This window comes from Biomphalaria glabrata, chromosome 1 (genome assembly GCF_947242115.1).
Source record: "Biomphalaria glabrata chromosome 1, xgBioGlab47.1, whole genome shotgun sequence".
Lineage (NCBI taxonomy): Eukaryota > Metazoa > Mollusca > Gastropoda > Planorbidae > Biomphalaria > Biomphalaria glabrata.
In genome coordinates, this window is record NC_074711.1 from 37,735,043 (window position 1) to 37,757,572 (window position 22,530).

At 36.0% G+C, this 22,530-nt stretch overlaps 2 protein-coding genes across 4 annotated transcripts; both read left to right on the top strand.

Annotated features, from left to right (window-relative positions):
• Positions 1-1,269: 1,269 nt before the first annotated feature.
• Positions 1,270-9,079, top strand: LOC106068697 (calcium and integrin-binding family member 2-like). Its single transcript, XM_013228152.2, has 7 exons — positions 1,270-1,690; positions 3,001-3,035; positions 3,171-3,294; positions 4,796-4,943; positions 5,546-5,700; positions 6,504-6,592; positions 6,847-9,079. The coding sequence occupies exons 1-7, from the start codon at positions 1,640-1,642 to the stop codon at positions 6,866-6,868; spliced, it is 624 nt and encodes a 207-aa protein (XP_013083606.1). The 5' UTR covers positions 1,270-1,639; the 3' UTR covers positions 6,869-9,079.
• A 1,502-nt stretch (positions 9,080-10,581) lies between these two features.
• LOC129927240 (calcium and integrin-binding family member 2-like) lies at positions 10,582-22,511 on the top strand. 3 transcript variants are annotated; one of them, XM_056035233.1, is made up of 8 exons: positions 10,582-10,942; positions 12,227-12,328; positions 12,922-12,956; positions 14,535-14,652; positions 18,397-18,544; positions 21,239-21,345; positions 21,995-22,083; positions 22,396-22,511. In XM_056035233.1, exons 2-8 carry the CDS (start codon positions 12,278-12,280, stop codon positions 22,415-22,417), a joined length of 570 nt encoding a protein of 189 aa, XP_055891208.1. In that variant the 5' UTR covers positions 10,582-10,942; positions 12,227-12,277; the 3' UTR covers positions 22,418-22,511. The 3 variants fall into 3 exon arrangements, with proteins under 3 accessions (XP_055891208.1, XP_055891200.1, XP_055891193.1); XM_056035225.1 differs by having other exon boundaries at positions 12,230-12,328; XM_056035218.1 differs by lacking the exon at positions 10,582-10,942 and having other exon boundaries at positions 12,055-12,328.
• Positions 22,512-22,530: the final 19 nt, after the last annotated feature.

Sequence of the window (22,530 nt, forward strand, 5' to 3'; positions counted from 1 at the left end):
TTTAAATTTTCTTTTTTTTCCCCACACTCCATGATAGTTTTTTGTTTTATAATAGTAGGCTTAGTTTTTATCAATATATTTTACCAAATGTATTAAATACTTGATATTACACTCTCTTGAGTTTGGTATTGTATTTATATTTAAACAAATAATTAAAATGTTAGAATTATACATTTTTTTCTTTTTGCTTATTATTTGTTTACGACTTCGATACAATGACCAGTTTATTCAAGGAGTTTCACATTCAATCACAGTAATCTGCTGTTTACACTTTAATTTTTAAGGTCCCGTTACGTTCAATGAGTCAGAGAAAATATGAAGAGAAAACAATATTGAGAAATGTGGTGGCGATATAATCAACCCGAAAAACTTTAAAGAGAAATATTAGGAGAGAGAAATAGACAATTCCCAGGACGTCATCTTAAAAGATGGCTGTTGCCAAAGAGCATAGAAGAGCTAGTTAGTATTGCTAGAAGAGAGAGAGTTTATAAATGTTATTCAACAGTTCTGGAAAGTGCACACTAATTAATCTACGTTTTCCTAAAATACGCTTGTTAGCATAATTTTGTGGAAAGATAAATTCCTTCTTAACACATCCTCCCAGATAATTTATAGAGATTTTTTGTATGGATTATTTTTATGAAAAAAAAAAGATTTGCATATTTCATTCTGGAAGGCGCGGTTGTTTAGCGGTAAAGGTCTTGGCTTCTGAACCGGGGGTCCCGGGTTCGAGTACTGGGATATTTAATTTTTGAGTCCACCCATCTCAAATGAATACATAACCATTAATTGGGTAAAAGTAAAGACGGTTGGTCGTTTTGCTGGTCACATAACACCCTCGTTAATCGTAGGCCACAGATGACCATCATCTGCCCTATAGACGAAAAAAAAAGGTCTGAAAGGGATACTACTACTACATATTTCCTGCTAAAAACAATAGGGTTCTCTTCCAGAAGTTAAAAAGTAACGTTTGGACCTAGACTCTGCATGCTGTAAAATATCATGAAATAGGATTTTCATTAAGTTTTTCTAGATTTTGAGATTTAAGCGTGACGGACAGACGGACACAAAACTAATAGCTGCTTTTCCTCCTTTGGAAACGCAATAAAAAATAAATAAAATGATAAAAGAAAAAGAACCTTTCATCTGTATACACGTAAAAAGCTGTAACTTTATTGCACAACACAATCAGGTCATAAAGAATGTAACGAGTCAGATATCTTTGTGACCTAGGAGTGTTGTTTAGTCACGAACCAGGAAGCCTACAGCAATCACGGCAGTGTAATGTTTGGGTGTGTTGCATGTGACACACTGCAATGTATCAAACTAGGTTAACACTCTCAAGTAGTAGGCCTATATTCAAAGTAACGTGTGCTTCAAAACATCAATGTTCTATATTTATTCTGTCTGTGTTTTGGGCTTCATAATTAGTATTGTGTTGTTTCATTCTGTCGATTGTGTTTATAATAACTGTTAATTACTGCCCGTGTGGGTATCACTATTGCTTATTTGTGTGGATTTATTCTCTGTATAAAAAGATTTGAAGTCACTTGGATCTAGGAGTTTGTCGCTGGCCAGTTTTCTCAAGACAAAAACTTTTAATTTCCGACCGACTAGCTTCCTCTGTCACTAAACGAAAATGGGGAACCAGGAGTCTATATTCAGCCCTCAACAATTGGAAGCTTATCAGGTAGAATCAGGATGTAGATCTACTGTTTGCTTTTCTATACATCATTATGACCATAATAATAATAATAATAATAAAGCTTGTCTTCGAGTCCGAACATTAATAATGAATGCAGTATTTCCTGTGGATACACAGCCCCAGCTGTGACCTACATATTTTGCCACATACAGGGCAAGCATAACCATTGTCCGCGGTTAGTGGATTAAGATTTTCTTTTCGCCGTCTGCGCCTGAGCATAATAGACTAATTTCAAATTGTAATTTACTTTTGCCTAACATATTTTTTTTTGTCTTTTTCATAAAGTCATTAAAAAAAAACGAATGTGTATGCTATTTGGTTTATTTAGACAGACGATTTTCAGAATGTGAAAATAAAGATGGGGGTGGGGGTGCGTATATGGAATAGAACTGAATTTTAACTAATTTGGTCAGATACTTAGTAAATCTCATAATAAAATACTGTAAGAAAAGCCTTAAGCAGTCTATATGTCCTCATTAAAAACCAATAACTATTAATATTGTTAACTATATCCCATCTCTGGCTCTGCCAGTATCAAAATTCGTTAAATGAAAGCGAATCGTATTACATTGTAGTAGCTTACCCTTAACACTTATGAGTTTTCTAAGGGCCATAGCCTTTTTTTTTACTTGAGAAAAAAATGGAGAATGGCAAAAGTAGATTTAAATCTCAATCTAGATCCGCGATTTCTAGAAGAGATTGCCCGATTTCTCAAAAACCTTTTGTCACCTCTTGTTCTACCATTATATCTACAAGGACGAACTGCCTGCATGCTCTCCAATGCGGTTGGGGGGGGGGGGGGCACCTCTGTTGCGCCGACCACTCTTCAGTTCACCAAATAGCAATGCCTTTGAAATATTATGACGGCCAAAGCTGTGGGCCATTGCAGTAAGCCCAAACAGAGGCTAGTTTGGTGGGAACAATGGTAAAAGAGACAATTTGATCATAAAAGCCACTCTCGATTGCCTGAGCTCAAAAGAGCTCCTTCCAGACCAGAAGAAAATGTAGCCAGCCCCCCCCCCCCTTTTTTTTTGCTGTCAACGACCTTTCACCTACCAAGCGCACCTCATGGAAATCAAAACAGTTTGACCAATCGATTAATTTTTCTTTGAATTTTTCTTTCATCCTTGCGGTGGTTATTGTATATGTTACAAACCCCTCACTTTCCTTCACTACGAGCAATGTCATGCATTTATGCTAGTATAGATATAAAGATCTGATTTGAAAAAAAAAGACTATTTCGCTTAAGTATTATGATCCTCTACTTTCAGTTAAATCACTTATTTTCATTGCAGGACTGTACATATTTTACCAAGCAAGATATAATAAGGTAGGCCGAAACATGATCCTAACAGATATATTTATTATTATTTATATGTAGACTTTCAAAGCGTTTAGCCAAACAATTTACTGAAATGGCTATCTATCGTTGTTAATTCTGATAACTTCGTCTATTATTCTACAGAATTTTTAAAAGATTTAAAGAGATCGACCCTTCAAGAATTCAACAGAGCAAAATGAGCAATCTGCATTATTGTCAGAGTGAGACATTGCCTGCGGATAAACTAGAGAACATTCCGGAATTACGAGTAAGTCTTCTAATATTTTGTGTGAGGGGTATTTTGTTCTTGTTGTTTTGAATATATTTAACTATAGAATATATATTTACTTAAAATTAAAAGATTTGCCTGAGCCAGCCAAGACCAGTGACTTAGCAGAATTTAGATCATTAGTTAATATGCATGACTAAATGCATAACGCTAATCATCTTCTTTTTTGAAGTAACGTCTGTATCATATAAAATAAGATAAGATTACAGGGTTAAGACATGCCATTTATTGGCTTTAATGATTAACTGATCATTTCTATCAATCTGTGGGGTATCTTTTCTTTTCAAGGAACAAATCAACTGTATGTCCAATCTAGTTAGGGCCTATACATTCATATGAGAATATTTTTCATATAAAAACATTATTCTTACGGTTCTTACAAAATTTGCCATTTGGCGCTTGTCAGAACACTCGAGTATCTAAAGAGCATTTTACCCTCGTCCTGTTGACTTCTGATGCTGATCCAAACAGGCCGACTACAGGAGGTGTCACTTAATATCAAGATACTATATTACGATAAAGACGCCTAATAAAGATATACTTACGCTACTTCAGAGTTGAACATAATTACTTCCTAGTCTGAACCTCCCGCAGGACGACGGGGAATGGCAGCTGGCAAGGTATGAACCCGGGACCATAGAGAAGTCCGAACGTCAGTCCAGCGCGAATACCGCACGGCAGCATAATATAAAGGGTACTTATACCACCACTTCAGTCAAATACTATTTCATTCCATTGTTTGAATACCAAACAAAGTAATTTATTAACAATAGTTAATTAACTAATTTGTTAATTTAAAAAAAAATTGATTCTTGTGTTGTAAGGTAAACGAACTAATTCTGCGAAATTTCAGCTTGATTCGAGTTTGGGGTTCGGAGAAATAACATGTACAAAAGTTTTGGCCAGATACACAGACAGACACACAGACAGAGTGAGTTGATATAATATTTGTAAAAAAAAAAAACGCAAAATGCAAAGAATTTAGAAGGAAAATTTAGCTTACGACCACAAATAATTTTTTCTTTTTTTTTTGCAAAGAGAAGACAAGCGAGTAAAAATATCGCCCATTAATTTCGTTTTAATAGAGAGACAGTACGGCCTGCTATGCAAATGAGAAATACTTTCAGATCAGCGTCTTGTAGAGATTGGTAGTTCGCTAAAATGTGTAAACTAACAATACACAAAAAACTTCTATTCTTAGATAGCTCAGTTGCCAACGAGTTGGCGTCTTATTTTCTTGGCTCTAGTTCGAATTCAGACTGGCCCACCGGTTTCCCATATAGCCAGGCTGCCCTAAACCGCTATTAGGTTGTTAGTGAAAATCAACGCCAAATAATTCTTTGAAACAAACTGCAATAATACTCTAAAAACCAAATTAAGACAATGGCTGAATATTCCTTGTCCATGGGCGAATCGACTGGGGGGCCGCATCTTTTTAATCCTTGTGTTCAACTCTATTTTTGTTGAAATGTGCTCTCAGGAAAATCCTTTTCGACGCCGAATTCTGGAAGTGTTTTCTCAAGACAACACAGGAGATTTAGCCTTTGATGACTTCCTGAATATGTTCTCTGTTTTCAGCGAGGATGCTCCAAGAGAGATCAAGGCAGTGTATGCTTTTAAAATATATGGTAAGATTGGTTGTCAATATTTGAATATGATTGAGATGCAGGCGTAACCCGCGAGTCAAACGTTATAATGTAATCAGATTGTTTTTTTTTAAATCTCACTAATTGCTTTGAGGCTCAACCTGGTTGTTAGCACAGTGGAAGTGATCAAACTGGGGTAAGCACACTGGTATTAATCAAACTAAGGTAACCACACTGGTATTAATCAAACTGGGATAAGCACACTGGTATTAATCAAACTGGGGTAACCACATTGGTATTAATCAAACTGGGATAAGCACACTGGTATTAATCAAACTGGGGTAAGCACACTGTTATTAATCAAACTGAGGTAAGCACACTGGTATTAATCAAACTGGTCTAACCACACTGGTATTAATCAAACTGGGGTAAGCACACTGATATTAATCAAACTGGGGTAAGCACACTGATAGTAATCAAACTGGGGTAACCACACTGGTATTAATCAAACTGGGATAAGCACACTGGTAGTAATCAAACTGGGGTAAGCACACTGGTATTAATCAAACTGGTGTAACCACACTGGTATTAATCAAACTGGGGTAAGCACACTGATATTAATCCAATATCTTTTTCTGACCTAGATTTTGATCGAGACAATACGCTGAACAAAACAGATCTGGCTAAAACTCTGAAAACGTTAACCCAGAAATCCAGAGATCAAGGAGACCTGGTAGATGGGGAAAATATAGAACAAAGTGCATTGACTGAAACAGAAGAGAATCACATACTAGAACAAGTAAATTTTTTTTTAATTTGGTGCTAAACTTTATGTTTTGAAATGTAAACAGAATAAATCACATGTTTTTTTTTTATTTTCCAATTTTACCTGATTAAAAATGTATGTAAATATTTTTTAAATTACTTTTTTAGATCACATCTTTCATATTCAGTGCGCTAGATTTTGTTTTGTGGGCTTGTTGCGGTAGGGGGTATCTGGGAGAAGGTTTCAGTGCTGACTCTAATTGCTCAGCAAACGCAAGAGTCGAATGCAAGAGTCGGGATTCCTACACTTTTCCCTTTGATGGGATAGCAAAACGGTTTGACCATTCAGTTTGCTAAATATCTGAGTCTCATAGTTTCATCTCCAGACCTAATCATTTCATTTATTTTACACGTTATAAGGATCTAACTTTTTAGTAAACTCACACTGAGTAATGGAAGTCCTTAAACACACACACATTCAGATATGCACACACACACACACACACGTTTTAAACTGGTGGGAAGTCGATGTGTAAGGATAAAAACAAGATGGCTATTATAAACGAAAACACATGAGTTCTTTGTCTATGAGTTTTATTTATTGTGGAAAACAAAATTCTAATGTGCTTGGCATTAATAGTTCTGAATTGAATGTGTCGCATTTCGATAAGCCATCTTTTCCCACTGCAACTTGTCATGTGACTAAAGAGGCCAATCCATCGCATGGAGTCCTGGCAACTGTAAAATATTTCTCAGTTCTATAATGAAACATGTTTTGTTTTGCATATGGTCAGTGGCTCTGTACATTTCTTAATGTTTGACCTTGAATTTTTGAAGGTCTTGAAAGAAGCAGACCTGGATGACAACAACGAGTTATCGTACATTGAATTTGAGCACGTGGTGTCCAGAGCACCTGACTTTTTAACGTAAGTGTATTCATTACTATGAAGAAGTCGTTAGTCAATGTCTAGCTAAGTTTATTTTTTTTTATTTTAACAAAGAATGAGATGAAGGATGTTTTGAATCCATTTTATAGAAATCTTACGAGATTTTAACCCATGAAATCTACTGTAATAATTAATTAGACTTCAAATCAGACTTCAGTGTTTTTAAAATAGGAACATTTTATATTAGTGCATTTGAAAAAAAAAAAAAACGTTTTCTTTTATCTTCGTTTCAGAACATTCCACATCAGAATATAGAAAGTCTTGCCAAAGACAACGGACATACGTGTTCAGTGATGAATATATATGCACCAATCCAACTTGAGTGTTAGCATATTGTTTACGTATTTAGCAATCTGATACAATCTGATATATCACTATGTCCATGTAATGAAGTGCATGTCAATCATTTATACCGATCTCGTTCAGGACAATAAATGAAATCAGTATTTGCTTTACAAATCCGTAATTTAAAAAGAAAACATGCTTTGATTTTTATAAGAAGATAATGAGGACAATGATCGTGCTAATTGTGATTATGATTTGATGACTAGCTTCATAACTTTATTCGAATTTGTACTCAATTAAATGACAAAACTTAAAATAATATTTGCATTGCCTGCACAAATTTTATTTTCAGGCGATGTCTTATCAGGGTGAGCGTAGATGCCCCTAGCGACTTTTCTGTCACCTATGGTCTTGTGTTGTAAAGTGTAGACCTACTGTTGTACGCTAAATGATTTAACTTGTATTAACCTTACGTTTGAGCCTGACTGAAAAGTCCCTAGGACCGGCCCTGGATTTTCTTTATCACTGTCATACAATTTCTCTTGTCAAGACTTTTAGTATAGGACCTATAAATTGGATGACTTCAACCAGTTTTGTGGCAAAGGTTCCTAGCTTACTAGGGCAACGAAAGTCATTTCTCTCAAAGGGATGCAGTAGAATTCCTATTTTAAACGGATTTCTCATTTCTAGATCTAGTAGTAGAAGCCAATGTCAATCCGTTCCTTTAAAAGACTACAGTAGAGTTCCGATTTTTAACGGATTAAATGTAGATCTAGTAGGCTAGTACAAGTCATGATAATGATAATGAGACGGGAAAAAACGTTACTTGGAGATCAAAGGTCAAATAGGGTTGTCAACATGAAAAAAATCTTCAATATTTAGATTCATTGGTATATAACTTATTAAGTAAAGAAGTAAATTAAACTGTAAACTGCCATTTATTTTATCTTATTTTACTGTAAACTTAATCCTCAAATCATCAAGTCCTTTTTTAAATTCAAAAATCCACATTGATAACTTTTTATATTGATTTATTTACTGTACATCCAACTCATACACATTATATTTGTATATATTGAAGAGAGAGAGAGAGAGAGAGTAGGGGCCTACAATTTTGATTTTCGGTGGTGGCCCATTAGCTAAAGCTTCATTACTTAACATGAAGGTGGGACCCTCTGTGCAAACTTAAATGACATGTCATGATTCTACGAATGAAATAGTCATTGGGTTAGAGAACACATCAAGATTTATAAAGAAAGAAAAAGCACTGCAGATTTTTGTAATATCTGGACTTGCAGGTGCTATATCTGGACTTGCATTTATACTCTTTGTAGTAGATATAATATTAGGACTTGAAGATAAACTATTTAGACTCGCTGTTATATAAGATCGTGTATCAAAACTATTTGGATTGTTTGTGTACTTTTCAAAAGTTATAACGTCGGGGGGGGGGGGGGGGGGGGGAAGAGAGAGCTTTAATTTATAAATATAATAAAACGGAGAGCAGTCATTATAAAGAAGTTCAAAATTGTAAAATGTCATACAAAGAAAGTTAAGGGTACACCTCTTAGTACATTGTATCCCTCCCACCCTCATTTGATGCCGCCACTTTTGTTGTTTTGTTTCATGTTGAAGTAACAAAAAATGCGTATCAAAAATGTTGTTGATGATTTGAAACAACTCTATTATGAATGTATGAAGTGTATTTACACAAATATGACCTGTTTTGACCAAAATGTTTTCGTGGCCATGCAGTCAAAACGTGTTTATTGATTTTATATAAACACCGTGACAAGGGTCCGTTCCTTTAAACCTTTCAAGTGTACATATTTAACCAAATAAAGAAATTATACAAATGTCTGCATACACGGTATTCCCCACGGGAGAAAATAACATTTTCTGAATATATACATTCAATTTTTATTTGCCTACATTTGTGAGAACAGGTAAAATTGTATTAATTAATATGAAATTAATTTTTGTTTCATATATTCGAAATATTTATTTGTAATAACTTATTTATATTACTTATAGTATACAGTTGTTGAAAGTGAATGTTCCTATTTTCACAATACTTTTCTATACAAAGTTTACTTATAGAATACAATTGTTGTTATTTCCACAACTTTTCTGTACAAAGTTGACGTTAAAAGAGGAATAAATCTACCAAGTGGTAAAATACTCGAGTGTTGATTTTGTTTCCCAGTAAACGTCATAATAACGTCATAATAACCAGGAACACTTTCAACATCCTTAACATGCATTAGAAGCACGGCACTGACATGGGGAGAAGTTGTCTGAGGGGGGGGGGTGAGTCCTGAACGCCTGCCAACCCTCCCATCAGACGTACAACTCAGTTTCTCTCTTCTCCGTTGTATTGTTCATTTCTGTGTCTACCTTCGGGTGTTACCTTGACGTCCTGAAGTAAGTCATCCACTCACTCAGTCGTGTCTACCTTAGGTGTTACCTTGACGTCTTGAAATAAGTCATCCACTCACTCAGTCATGTCTACCTTCGGGTGTGACCTCTACGTCTTGAAGTAAGTCATCCACTCACTCAGTCGTGTCTACCTTCGGGTGTTACCTTGACGTCTTGAAGTAAGTCATCCACTCACTCAGTCGTGTCTACCTTCGGGTGTTATCTTGACGTCTTGAAGTCATCCACTCACTCAGTCGTGTCTACCTTCGGTGTTACCCTGACGTCCTGAAGTAAGTCATCCACTCACTCAGTCGTGTCTACCTTCGGTGTTACCTTGACGTCCTGAAGTAAGTCATCCACTCATCAGTAGTGTTAATTAAGATCTAGTTTCACAGTCAGCAATAAGCAAACAACTACCATTAGCGTAGGAGGCGCGGCGGCTGAGCGGTAAGGCGCTTGGCTTCCGAACCTGGTGTCCCGGGTTCGAATCCTGGTGAAGCTGGGGTTTTTAATTTCGGGATCTTTGGGCACCTGTGACTGCCTGTGAGTCCACCCAGCTCTAATTGCGGTTGGTCGTTGTGCTGGCCACATGACACCCTCGTTAACCGTGGGCCACAGAAACAGATGATCCTCAGACCATCATAGTCCACAAAGTCTGAAATGGAAACTTTTACTTTTTACCATTAGCGTCATGGCAGAAAAACAAAACACTTTATTAACTTGAACGAGTGCAACTTTGCGCTGCTTAGATTGTCAATACTTTTGAATTTCTGAGTAGTACGAACATACGTGTTTGTCATTAAACGGATTTTAAGAAACATTTAATCTGAATAAAATATTGTCATTTGAAACCTAGCTAATTACAAGTATAAATAGGCCTAGTTAATTATACGTAGGACTAGATGGTTATGTCTGGCTGTAATGTTTATTGTGTAGGCTTTTAGGCCTTATGGATTAGATGTCGGCCCTGTTAGTAATATATTGGCCAAGTTAGTCTTATGTCCTTAACATCAGTCGTTGTGACCTATATCCTCATGTTATTATTGATTAAGTTCACTCTTCATGTGTAGTTATGAAACATTTGCAATGTATTGTGGGTCCTTTTATTTATAAGTATCTATATTAAATGACATAGATGATTAATAGTTACCTTGCTTGATTCTTTAACCCTTAAAACGCGTGTGGTAGTTTAGCCTCTAAACATCAGGATTGTGTATGCACTCATTGTAAAGCATTTCAGCACTTTAAGGGTTAAAGTCATTTTTGCTGGCTTTGTTGGTTTTGTTTTTAAACAAAATGATTAAAATGTGTCTGTTGTGATATATACATGAACCTAGCCTCGTTTTCAAATTGCTACGTTGAATATAAACTCTGGGTGAAAGTGAGTGGTATCAACTATTGATTTACAGCATTGATTTGTAGTTAAGGGCCCGCGTATTGTGCTGTAACGTTGATTCTGGAGTGCTCAATTCAATCGATCTCACTGTTCGATCATTTCAATTTCTCATCAAGAGTGAGATGTTTTGATTTCATCTTGTCCCACGTTTAGTTGGCATGAACAGAGAAATGTAACAAGTTGACATTCTTCATTTTTGTTTCGTTGTTGTTTTTTTCCCCCCAAAAAAGGTAATCTAGCACTCTTAAAAAAACTTTATTTTTAATAGTTTTATTATGTACAATATCTTATCAATATATTATGTATTTATCAATATATATATATATTTAATTACATTACTATATGGATCAGCAGTTTTAGATTTTATTTTTTTCTGGGAGATACGAAAAAAAATAGTGTGAAATGTATAATTTTTTCACATCCTGAAGCTCGAAAGAAATTCTGTTTAGTCTGACCACAAAAATTTCTATTTACAATCTCAATGACCGGGTTCTCAAGTCAAAGCCTAACACATTCACCTAGTACATCTGAGTAGATGGTTCATTTTTCTAATAAAATTCATAAAGAATTTGTAAAAAATTGAGAGCCTAAATTATTTAAATAATGCTTTATTTATTTATTTATTAGACATTTGCCATTTTGCTGGAAAATCAATTTGAGCTGTAAACAAACTATCCTACATCTAAATCTCAGACTGACTATGATCATAATGACATACATTGAGATAGAGTCTACATGTCACTACTGTTGAGACATATTCAGTAGCCAGTCCGAACAGCTATTTGATTAGTGAACTAACAAAATACTCAAAGACTTTCTGTTAAAAAATAACAGAAATTAGTAAGTGCAAAAGCAAAATTTCGTCTCATTTTGTGTTTCACCTTTACCCGCCGAAAGTCCTAGAGTCACATTTAAAGTGTTGTTTATGAACTTCAACTCCTGACAAGTTGAGCAAAAATGCATCAAGTGAGAAAAAAAACTTTTAATTTAACGCAATTCTGGACTTCTACTATTTTGTTTAGAAGTAGGTCAAATAAAATAACCCTTTATTTAGCTTTAAACAAACACGGACTGGCTCGTTCCATACAAACATAAAGACATCAATCTAGGAATCGCTTCAATGTAGTCTGTCATCATATAGGACCCTCCATTAATGTCAGCTGTACATTAAAACGTGAAGGCTTTGTGTCATCACATAAACGTTAACCTTTCTATTACACGCAGATGTCCCAGTAGTAATCATTAATCCAATGTACAGTATTAGGTCTACTAATACTGCTGCACGTATGGCTCGGGAAACTGGGTAGTCGCTAATAAACATTTTGTAATAATGCATTTAAAAAGAGTGCGGAACACGGGAACACGGTTAACTGCTGCTCGTTATACTCTAAATGTACGAAAACAGATCAGACAAATGTGGACAGATTTAAATGAACTAGAACTGGATGAATTAAGTGCATGTTAACAACACTGTGGTTGTATCTATTCAAAAGTGTTATTATGTCTTCTTGAAGCAGCGGTTCCTTTGACTAAGAGTCACAGTGTGCAAGACGTTAGAAGTAGCAATGGGAAACAAGGAATCTTCTTTCTCTGAAGCCCAACTTGAGGCTTACCAGGCAAGTTAATCTCAAACCTACTCTATGCATTCAAAAGTACCTAGGCCTACTTAGTATATGTATTGTTATACTGTATTATAACTATTCTAGCAGTCCTGATGGAGAATAGGGCTGAGATTTAGAAATCTTATATTCTGAATGTAGATTTTCATGCATGGCGGAAACACTTTATGCATAGCTCTAGGCAGGCTCTAGCTTATTAGTGTACAAAACTAAAGTAACAAACTTTGAGGTTTTTGTTTTTTTTAAAGTAACTTTGCACTTTTAGAACTTTCGCCCTGCAGAATGGAATGTTGTAAGCGCTTCTGTTGGTAGTACACAATTATGTCAACATGGAGGAAGCAGCAGACTTCACTCTATGATTCAAACGTATCTGTAACAAAATGGGCAACTAACTAGCAGGAGTACGGAAAACTTTTCAATAAAACAAAACGTTAATCTTCAAGATCTATACTATATGTCTCTCTGTCTGCTATAGATCTTATCAAATGTAATGTACAATATGTTCACACCCAAAATATAAGAAAAAAACGTTATCCTATTCATGATATTGTCTGTTTATAGAACTATATTCTTTTCTTTTATTTCTGAAGGACTGCACATTTTTTACCAGAACAGATATCCTTAGGTAGGTCGAATGTCTTTACATTTAAAATACTGAATTAGAGTGATTTTAAAAGTTTCAGGGATCTTTCTCTTTATCTTTCTTACAAACTTTGTCTCTGTCTCTCTCTCTCTCTCTCTCTCTCTCGCTTTGTCTCTGTCTTTCTGTCTGTGCCCCCTTTCTCTCTCTCTCTCTCTCTCTCTTATAGCCGAAATAAGATTTTTTTAAAATAATAAAATTGTAATCATTAGAATTTGTATTACACAATATAGATTTATCAACCCATTTGTTGCTAAGTGGTTGTGTGGTATGCCACTCAAGCCCGCTTCCAACCCATGACATTCTGAATGAGGTTTGAACTAGGACGTCCTGTATGAGGGAACGTTCAAAACTTTTTGGTTGTTTATGGCCATCATCAAGTGAGGGCTTGACAGGTTCAAATCCTTTCTTGCTAAAGCTCTGGACAGAACCCTTGCTGTTTTGTGTAATGCATGTATGTCAACATTCAGGTCGAGAATTTTGTGGTTTTCCAGACCTGACGAGACGGAGGTCAACTAATTTCAATGAACATGTCTGGGGAAGTCAAATGAACATGTCTGGGGGAAGTCAAATGAGCATGTCTGGGAAAGTCAAATGAACATGTCTGGGAAAGTCAAATGAACATGTCTGGGGAAGTCAAATGAACATGTCTGGGGGAAGTCAAATGAGCATGTCTGGGAAAGTCAAATGAACATGTCTGGGAAAGTCAAATGAACATGTCTGGAGAAGTCAAATAAACATGTCTGGGGAAGTCAAATGAACATGTCTGGGAAAGTCAAATGAACATGTCTGGGGGAAGTCAAATGAGCATGTCTGGGAAAGTCAAATGAGCATGTCTGGGAAAGTCAATTGAACATGTCTGGAGAAGTCAAATGAACATGTCTGGGGAAGTCAAATAAACATGTCTGGGAAAGTCAAATGAACATGTCTGGGGAAGTCAAATGAACATGTCTGGGAAAGTCAAATGAACATGTCTGGGGAAGTCAAATGAACATGTCTGGGGGAAGTCAAATGAGCATGTCTGGGAAAGTCAAATGAGCATGTCTGGGGAAGTCAATTGAACATGTCTGGGGAAGTCAAATGAACATGTCTGGGAAAGTCAAATGAACATGTCTGTGGAAGTCAAATGAACATGACTGGGGGAAGTCAAATGAACATGACTGGGGGAAGTCAAATGAACATGTCTGGGGAAGTCAAATGACCAAGACTAGTGGTATGATGCATAAAAGACTGGATCTGGATACGTCTTCTGTATATCCATCCATCTACTTGTTTTCTAGCTGGTTGATACTCCTCCAGTCGACTGTATCGCTCAATACAAATTATTAGTTCCCTCCGAAGATTTATCGAGCCGAAATTAGCCATTATTTCAGATGCATTTACTGTTGTTTTAGAAAAAAAAAAATAATTATACTGACATCGAATACTCAAGGAAAGAGAATATTCTAATTTACAACTTTATAAATTCTTCTAATCTCTTTACTTTCAACACGAATCAAAGAAATCTAAACATTTTGTGTGTGAGTCACTCTTCAGTCAAAACTAACTATATTTCATCTAAAGAGTGTTCGATAGATTCCGAGGCTTAGCACCAGATCAAGTACCCTACAACATGAGCTACAATGAAAGTTCGATGGTTAAGATTCCACTCGATGTCTTGGAAAACATGCCAGAACTGAAGGTTATTACAAAATTAATATCAACTCACTCTGTCTGTTTGTCTGTCTGGTAAAACGTTTGTACACATTATTTCTCCAACTTCGTATAAAACAAATTCAGCACTTCGCGTTACAATACAAGGATCAATTTTAAATTTTAAAAATTAGTCAGTTAATTGCTGGTAATTAATTAGTTTGTTTGATCTCATCAAGGGAATTAAATCCTTCAGTACTCAAAGTTATCGCTTAATATTTATTGCATTTCCCCTTAGGTAATTGTACACGTTATTTCTCCCTCACGCTTTCTCCGATCAAGTTGACACTTTAAACAATTATGTAGTGTACCTAACAAAACATGAATCAATAAACAACAGTACTCAATTAGTCAATTAATTATTGGTCATTCATTATTTTGTTTTATATCGAAAAAATGTAAACATAAACAACTTGTACATTGTTGGTAGATATAGTTTGAAGGACGGAGTTCTTTCCCTTTAAATAAGTTTTGTTGTTGTTGTTGTTGTTTTTTAAAGGGATTTTTAAAATTTTGCTTGTTTATATTTTGCTTGTTTATATTTTACTTGTTTATATTTTACTTGTTTATATTTTGCTTGTTTTACTAACCTCTTATTACCTTTCACGTTCTAGCATTTATTTTTTTAAATCATGACCAGACTAGAGACAAAAGACATACATATAGGTAACGCTAGGGGCAGTGGTGGCTGAGTGATTAAGCGCTTGGCTTCCGAACTTGGGGGTCCAGCTTTCAAATCTCGATGAAGATGGGATTTTGAATTTCTGGATTTTTAGAACGCCCCGAGTCCACCCAACTCTAATAGGTACCTGACTTTAGTCGGGAAAAGTGAAGGCGGTTGGTCGTTGTGCTGGCCCCATGACACCCAGCTAGATAACCGTAGGCCATAGAAATAGATGATCATAACATCATCTGCTCTTTAGATTGCAAGGTCTGAAAGGGGAACTTTACTTTTTACTTGGTTAGGCTGCCGGACCAAGCTTGATGAAGGCCTTGTGGTCCGAAAGTTCTTTGTTTTTACTTGGTAAGGCAGGATTACGTATATTTATGTTTATTGTCTTTGCTATACAGCCGTTCACCCCTGAAGCAGTAAATCCTTATTTTTTAGCACAAAACATTGACACCACAAAGCAACCAACTTATAATTCATTTGTTACCTGTATCTTTTAAATCAATAAATAAACAGTATCTAGAACGATAGAACATACAACACATACATGTATATCTTAATTTATAAAATACAGAATTACAACACATATCTATATCTAGAACATACAACACATACATGTATATCTTAATTATAAAATACAGAATTTAAACACATATCTATATCTAGAACATACAACACATACATGTATATCTTAATTATAAAATACAGAATTTAAACACATATCTATATCTAGAACATACAACACATCATGGGCGTAGCCAGGGGGGGGGGTTGGGGTTCAAACCCCCCCCCCCCGAAATGAAATCGGAATTTAGTGAATGATTTTTTGCTTTGATTTTGTTTATTTTAGGTGAGATTTTAATACTAAACCATCAATTGCCCCAGCACAACCAATGGGGTTTTGAGTTTAAAACCCCTACCAGGGGTTTTGAGTTTAAAACCCCCTACTAGGGGTTTTGAGTTTTAAACCCCCTACTTGGGGTTTTTGCAGTTAACCCCCCCCCTCTTCTATAAAACAAAACAAAACAAAAATGCAAACGAAAATCTCCTAATTCCAAGAGCACAGTTAAGGGAGATTTTCATTTTAAAACCCCCTCCAAAATTTACGATAAACCCCCTCTTCAATATAAAAAAAAGTTAATTACGCACTCAAAATGTTATGAGCGTAGCTAAATGGGTTTTGACTTAGTTTTTAGTTTAAACCCCACTTCAGCGGGGTTTGAACGTAAAAAATACCTCTTAAATAATAAAAACAAAGCAAATTATGCACTCAAAATGTTTTGAGTGTAATCAAAGGGGTTTTGAGTTTAAACTTCCCTCCAGTGGAGTTTGAAGCTAAAAAGTACCTCTTCAATATAAATAAAAGCAAATTACTCACACTTAAATCTATGAACGCAGCCAAAGGGGTTTTGAGGCTAAAAAATACATCTTCAGTGTAAGAAAAAAAGCAAATTACGCACTGAAAATGCTATGAGCGTTGCCAAAAGGGGTTTTGAGTTTAAACCCCCATTCAGAGGGGTTTAATGCTAAAAATACCTCTTCAATATAAAAAAAAAGCAAATTACACACTAAAATTATTTGAGCGTAACCAATCCAATCGGGGGGTTTGAGTTTAAACCCCTCTTCTACAGATGGCATTTGTTTAAAGTTTAAAACCCCTCCAGATGGTTTTGAGTTTAAGATCCCCCTACAGAGCATTTTGAGGTGGAAAACCCCCAACAGATGATTTCGACGATAAAAGTTCTCTTTTCGATATAAAATCTAAAGCAAACTACAGTCACTTAATTCCAAGAGCGTATTCAAGAGTGGTTACACATTTTTACCAGTGGCAGGGCTCCCTTAATAAACTGCAGTGAATAGTCATCTGCCGAAATTGAAAAACACTAAATGTGGCTCAACAAAGATGGCTAAGACAGATTTTAGGAGTCAGTTATAGAGATCGGGTTTAAATAAGGGAAATCCTATGCCGAACTGGGAGTCGACCCTTTAGTAAGATTGTGAGAGAGCGACGCATGAGGTTTGCGGGACATGTTCTCCGACAAGATGAATTACGCATAAGAAGAGTTGCAATGATATCCTAGTACAACTTGACGCCACTCATTCATTGAGGTCCTCATGGCAGGTGGGAAGAGGCTTCAGACATTACCAGTGACAGATTTTTATGGAAACAGCTTGACGTCAAATGCTCCGAACGGCGCGGTAGGGTCTAAGTCAGTAAGAATAGCACATTAGGTTTTTGAAATAAAACTTTTTAATAGCAGGAAAATGCAGTGTAGATACCTCAGAATATGCATTTTGTTGGCTTTCAATACCAGAAATAGTGCTTGGCGGCGGGGCTTCGCCCCGCGCTAGCGCTCCCCAAACCCCATTGCTAGTAATGGCAGGGAATTTACAATTTTATGGAAACAGCTTGACGGCAAATGCGCCAAACGGCGCGGGAGGGTCTAAGTCAGTAAGAATAGCACATTAGGTTTTTGAAATAAAACTTTTTAATAGCAGGAAAATACACTGTAGATATCTCAGAATATGCATTTTGTTGGCTTTCAATATCAGAAATAGTGCTTGGCGGCGGGGCTTCGCCCCGCGCTTGGGGAACTCCTAGCGCTCCCCCAGACCCCCTTGCTAGTATTGGCGGGGAATCTACAATTTTTCCACTAACTACAGGAAGAACCTATTCTAGGTCACAATAAACGTCTTCCGAAAGAATGAAGGGTCAGAATGCAATAAAGATTATGTACACACACACACACAAATACATATTAAAAAAAAATTTCGCGGGGGGGGGGGAGAAAAAAATCCCCCCAACCCCCCCCCCCCCGAAAAAAAATCCTGGCTACGACCATGCAACACATACATGTATATCTTAATTTATAAAGTACAGACATACAACACATACCTTTAGGACTATTTTTAAATTATGTTTTAAAAGAAAAATACCTTAGAAGAAGTGTCGCGGTTTCAGCGTCAGAACTAACGGTTTACGGGCCTTTTCAATAGACTGGACACACATTAACGATCTAACATTCTTTCTTTCTTTATTACTTTTTTTTTTTTGTCTCTTAGGAAAATCCATTCCGCAGACGTATCTGTCAGGTGTTTTCTGATGACGGTACAGGAGATATGGCATTCGATGACTTCCTTGATATGTTTTCTGTCTTCAGTGAAGCAGCCCCGAGAGAAATCAAATCAGCATATGCCTTTAAAATATATGGTCAGTTGAATAAGAAGATAGTGAAAACAATTCATTTTCTTTTATTGTCAGAAAAAAATAATTACTTGGCGTGGGAGATTGACAAACCTGAAATTCCTGCTAAAAGATTTTTTTCCCATAAGCCCTCACCCCAACACCCGACAACACTATTGTAATGGTTAAGTAATTTGAGTGTTATGTTAGCATATTACGCCTTCCACTGTGGGTAGTACATATCCACGAGACATTCAACTTACATTTTATGTGTACGTTTTTGTTTTAATTTAGGCACCCTACAAAATGTAGTATAGGGAAAAGGAAAAATGATTTGGATTGTGTGTGATACTTTACAAACTTATTTTTAAATGAATATCTAGCGCTAGATAGTCAATGGGAAGATGACGTTGGTGTACATTCAGTAGTTGTAAGCGGGTCAAAAATTAACATAAAACTGATCTCGTTCTGACAGTATACTCGCTTTATGCTACTCTATATGCCATGATGAATTTATAACTGAAGAGCTGCGGCGGGTTTATTATAATGAACCGGGTAAATGATCATGAACTATAAAAAAAAAAAAAGGCAACGAACTGTGACTAAGTTAACCTGCTCCCCGGTGAAGTGGATGTTGTAGACATTCAGTCAGAACGGCAGTGTTTACCGCAATGCTTGTTGTCCCCCGTGTTGAGTATAGCCATGTTAATGGAACCAATTTTTCGTAAACTATTTTTTATGGGGAAAAAGTGGCAGTTGGACTTCACATTATTCTCTTTACACTCTAATTCAAAACTTTTGATTCCGGTGAAGCTTTGTGGAACATTCAATTATGACGACTGCGCCCCCAAAAGTCTTCGTCAATTTGTTTTGTTGTCCTTTGTGTTGTGTATAAGATTGATGTAACTAAAAACATACTGAGGAAAAAAAAAGTAAAATGAATACATTGACCACGATGTAAGAAACGTGTATGTGTCTTAACGTCCTTTCAAACAGTCAACCCTTCCATCCATAGCGCCCGTACAAGTCGGCATCGCTTTCTGCTTAGAAAGGCATTTAAGTAGTTGACACCCCTAGATATTATACACTTGCTGTTACGCCTGTTCGTGACATGCATGACAAAATATATTAGGTAAGAATGATTTCATAACTCAAACTGATCAATGAAAGACCGACAACATAAAGAGAGATGTCAAGCGCCTTAGAAAGAAAAATCAATTTTTAAACTCTTAATGTCATTGTACATTTTAAAATAGACTTTGAAAACCAATTTTAAAATGAATATGTAGTAATATTTATTTTGAAAAAAAAAACAATATTGGCTAGCCTGACACATAACTGGGAATACAATAGCATTGTTGAACTCACTGCTATGACAGTTTTAACATCTGGAAGCCAGTGCAGCTCCGCCTACTTGTGGAGGTGTCCGCGATGGTGATGAGGAAAAACGGTCAGACTAATTAAGTTCCCTTGGACCTGTTTACAATGCCGGCGAACTCACGTCTTATCCGCAACGTGAGGATGACTGAGTGATGTCCAGCAACATTGTTGATTAGCCCAGCTTTAAGTATATAGTGTTGGACATAAAAACATCAGAACAACAGGACTTCAAGCTGACCTGTCAACAACCAACCAGGAACAATTGTGGATCTTCGTTTAACAACCAACCAGGAACAATTGTGGATCTTCGTTTAACAACCAACCAGGAACAATTGTGGATCTTCGTTCCTTGTAATGAACATGAAAAACTGATCTTGCTTAGTCCACTCGCTAATGCTCCTATATCTGCGACTATGACTTTATAATTAATGAACTCCAGCGGGTATATTACAATGAACAATGTAAATGATCAGGACCTATATACAACTTTTCAATAACCTTGACTGCTCAACAGTATTATATGGTCTGGACGTGGATGCGTTAACCTGTTTGTCTTGTGAGTTTGAGTTTTTGGCACATCGGTACAATTTAGGCCATGTCGTGCTCGTAATCCCTCAAGGACCACGCTCCCTTCATATCACCAGAGCTAAATTCCATACAGCTAAATCATTAAAAGCAAGGTCTATTCACAGTTTGTCTTATGTGTCACTATGGGTGAATGTATAATCTGAATTAAAAAAAAAACATTTACAATAGGAATTCGTGCTTTTCAATAGGTAAACGCATCAACAAAAACATTTAGCATTATGTTTCTCGAAATGTTCGGGCTTCCATAGAAACTAAAGACAGTTCCTTTCGAAAGAATCCCAATGTAAGGACTTCATTCGTTTGGCATGTGTACGTACATGTGTCTACTAACAATAGACAACCGGATGATCATTAGGTTTGAAAATGTCTGAACAAAACCTTAATTGTTGTGAAAACATGGAACTTTCTCTGAGATTGCAAGACCTTCCTGCGAGGAACAGTACCAGGAAGAACAAAATAGAAGAGACAGAAAAAGCGATGGGAAGACAACATAAAAGAATGGACGTCATTGTCATTGAAAGAGATTCTATTCAAGACAAAAGACAGAGAGGAATGAAATAAGACGGTCGACAGATCATGTGTGGTGCCCCAACGGGTCAAGCGACTAAGGAATAGGTGAAGGTGGAAGTCCATCATGGAATGTGAATGCAATGTTTACAATAAGCAACATTTCCCGGACAACAATCGTAGATTTAAAACAAAAAACAACAAGTACTAGAGTTGATCTAATTTCCGTTTATTCTTACTTGACAGATTTTGATGGTGACAATTTTCTAGGCAGGTCAGATTTAGAAACAACTCTGAAAGCATTGACTCAAAACTCTTTGAAAACTGAAGAGGTCAAGTTTGTTTTAGATCAGGTAATTTGAAAACTGAAGAGGTCAAGTTTGCTATAGATCAGGTAATTTAAAAATTGAAGAGGTCAGGTTTGTTAAAGATCAGGTAATTTGAAAATTGAAGAGGTCAGGTTTGTTAAAGATTTGGTAATTTGAAAACTGAAGAGGTCAAGTTTGCTATAAATCAGGTAATTTAAAAACAAAAAGAGGTCAAATTTGTTACAGAGCAGTTAATTTGAAAAACATAGTCACTGTGTCACTTTTGTTTTCATTAGCATAACGCAGTTTGGATAAGACTTTCCTGCCTTCCCTTTTTTTTTTTCTTTGCTTGCAGATGAGATCTTGTTGTTTCCTCTTCCGCTTTGCTTTCTGTATCACGTGACTTGCACTGACATGTTTCTCGATCTTCTGCCCTGAATGTAAATTACCTATGTAAACTTCTCAGCGTTTTTAAATACACAAACACAACTTATTATAATCTTTGGAAACACTGGCCAGCATTAGGTAAAAAATGTCTTCAGAATAACACCAACATGTCCACCCAGTGCTTTGTTTTGTATTAGGGTTACATATCACCAAGTTGAGAAGCGCTGTTCTATGCCACCTTAACATCCCTTGCAAACACTTACAACTATAAACAAATGATTTGTTTTTCTATGCCATTGTTGCCCAGGTTCTAGAAGAAACAGACTTGGACAGTGACGGAATGTTGTCTTATATAGAGTTTGAACATGTCATTTCAAGAGCTCCAGACTTTCTAACGTAAGGTGTTTGGGTTTCTATAGGAACACTGATTTCTAAAACTTCAGATTTAATAAAAACTAACCATGTTAAATAATTTCATCAATACAATTTAAGCACTTGTTTTGTATATTTTTATGCATTATAAAACTTAAATGTCATAATTCCCTATTTCATAAATTGAGCAAATAAAACCCAAATGTTTTTTTTTTATATATTCAGACACATTTTCAATGAAATTCAAGAGCAACATTTTAATCTGCATATATTTCTGTTAGAATGATAGTCTTACTCTTTTCATCAATAGAACTGACATTTATTTCTTATGTTCAGGACATTTCACATCAGAATATAGCAACCAGTGGAAGAGAGAGAGACTACTGTACGATACACAAGCAAGTTTACGTCATTCAACTTTCATGTCAAGAGAAATAAAAGTCTACACGTTTGTTATCGATTTATCACATC

Bases quoted from the DNA above. Each gene is read 5' to 3' on its own strand.
- LOC129927240 (XM_056035233.1), top strand. From the start codon at position 12,278: ATGGGAAACAAGGAATCTTCTTTCTCTGAAGCCCAACTTGAGGCTTAC. The intron at 14,653-18,396 runs GTTATTACAAAA...TTTGTCTCTTAG, and splicing joins AAAACATGCCAGAACTGAAG to GAAAATCCATTCCGCAGACG. The intron at 21,346-21,994 runs GTAATTTGAAAA...ATTGTTGCCCAG, and splicing joins TCAAGTTTGTTTTAGATCAG to GTTCTAGAAGAAACAGACTT.
- LOC106068697 (XM_013228152.2), top strand. From the start codon at position 1,640: ATGGGGAACCAGGAGTCTATATTCAGCCCTCAACAATTGGAAGCTTAT. The intron at 4,944-5,545 runs GTAAGATTGGTT...TTTCTGACCTAG, and splicing joins GTATGCTTTTAAAATATATG to ATTTTGATCGAGACAATACG. The intron at 5,701-6,503 runs GTAAATTTTTTT...GAATTTTTGAAG, and splicing joins AGAATCACATACTAGAACAA to GTCTTGAAAGAAGCAGACCT.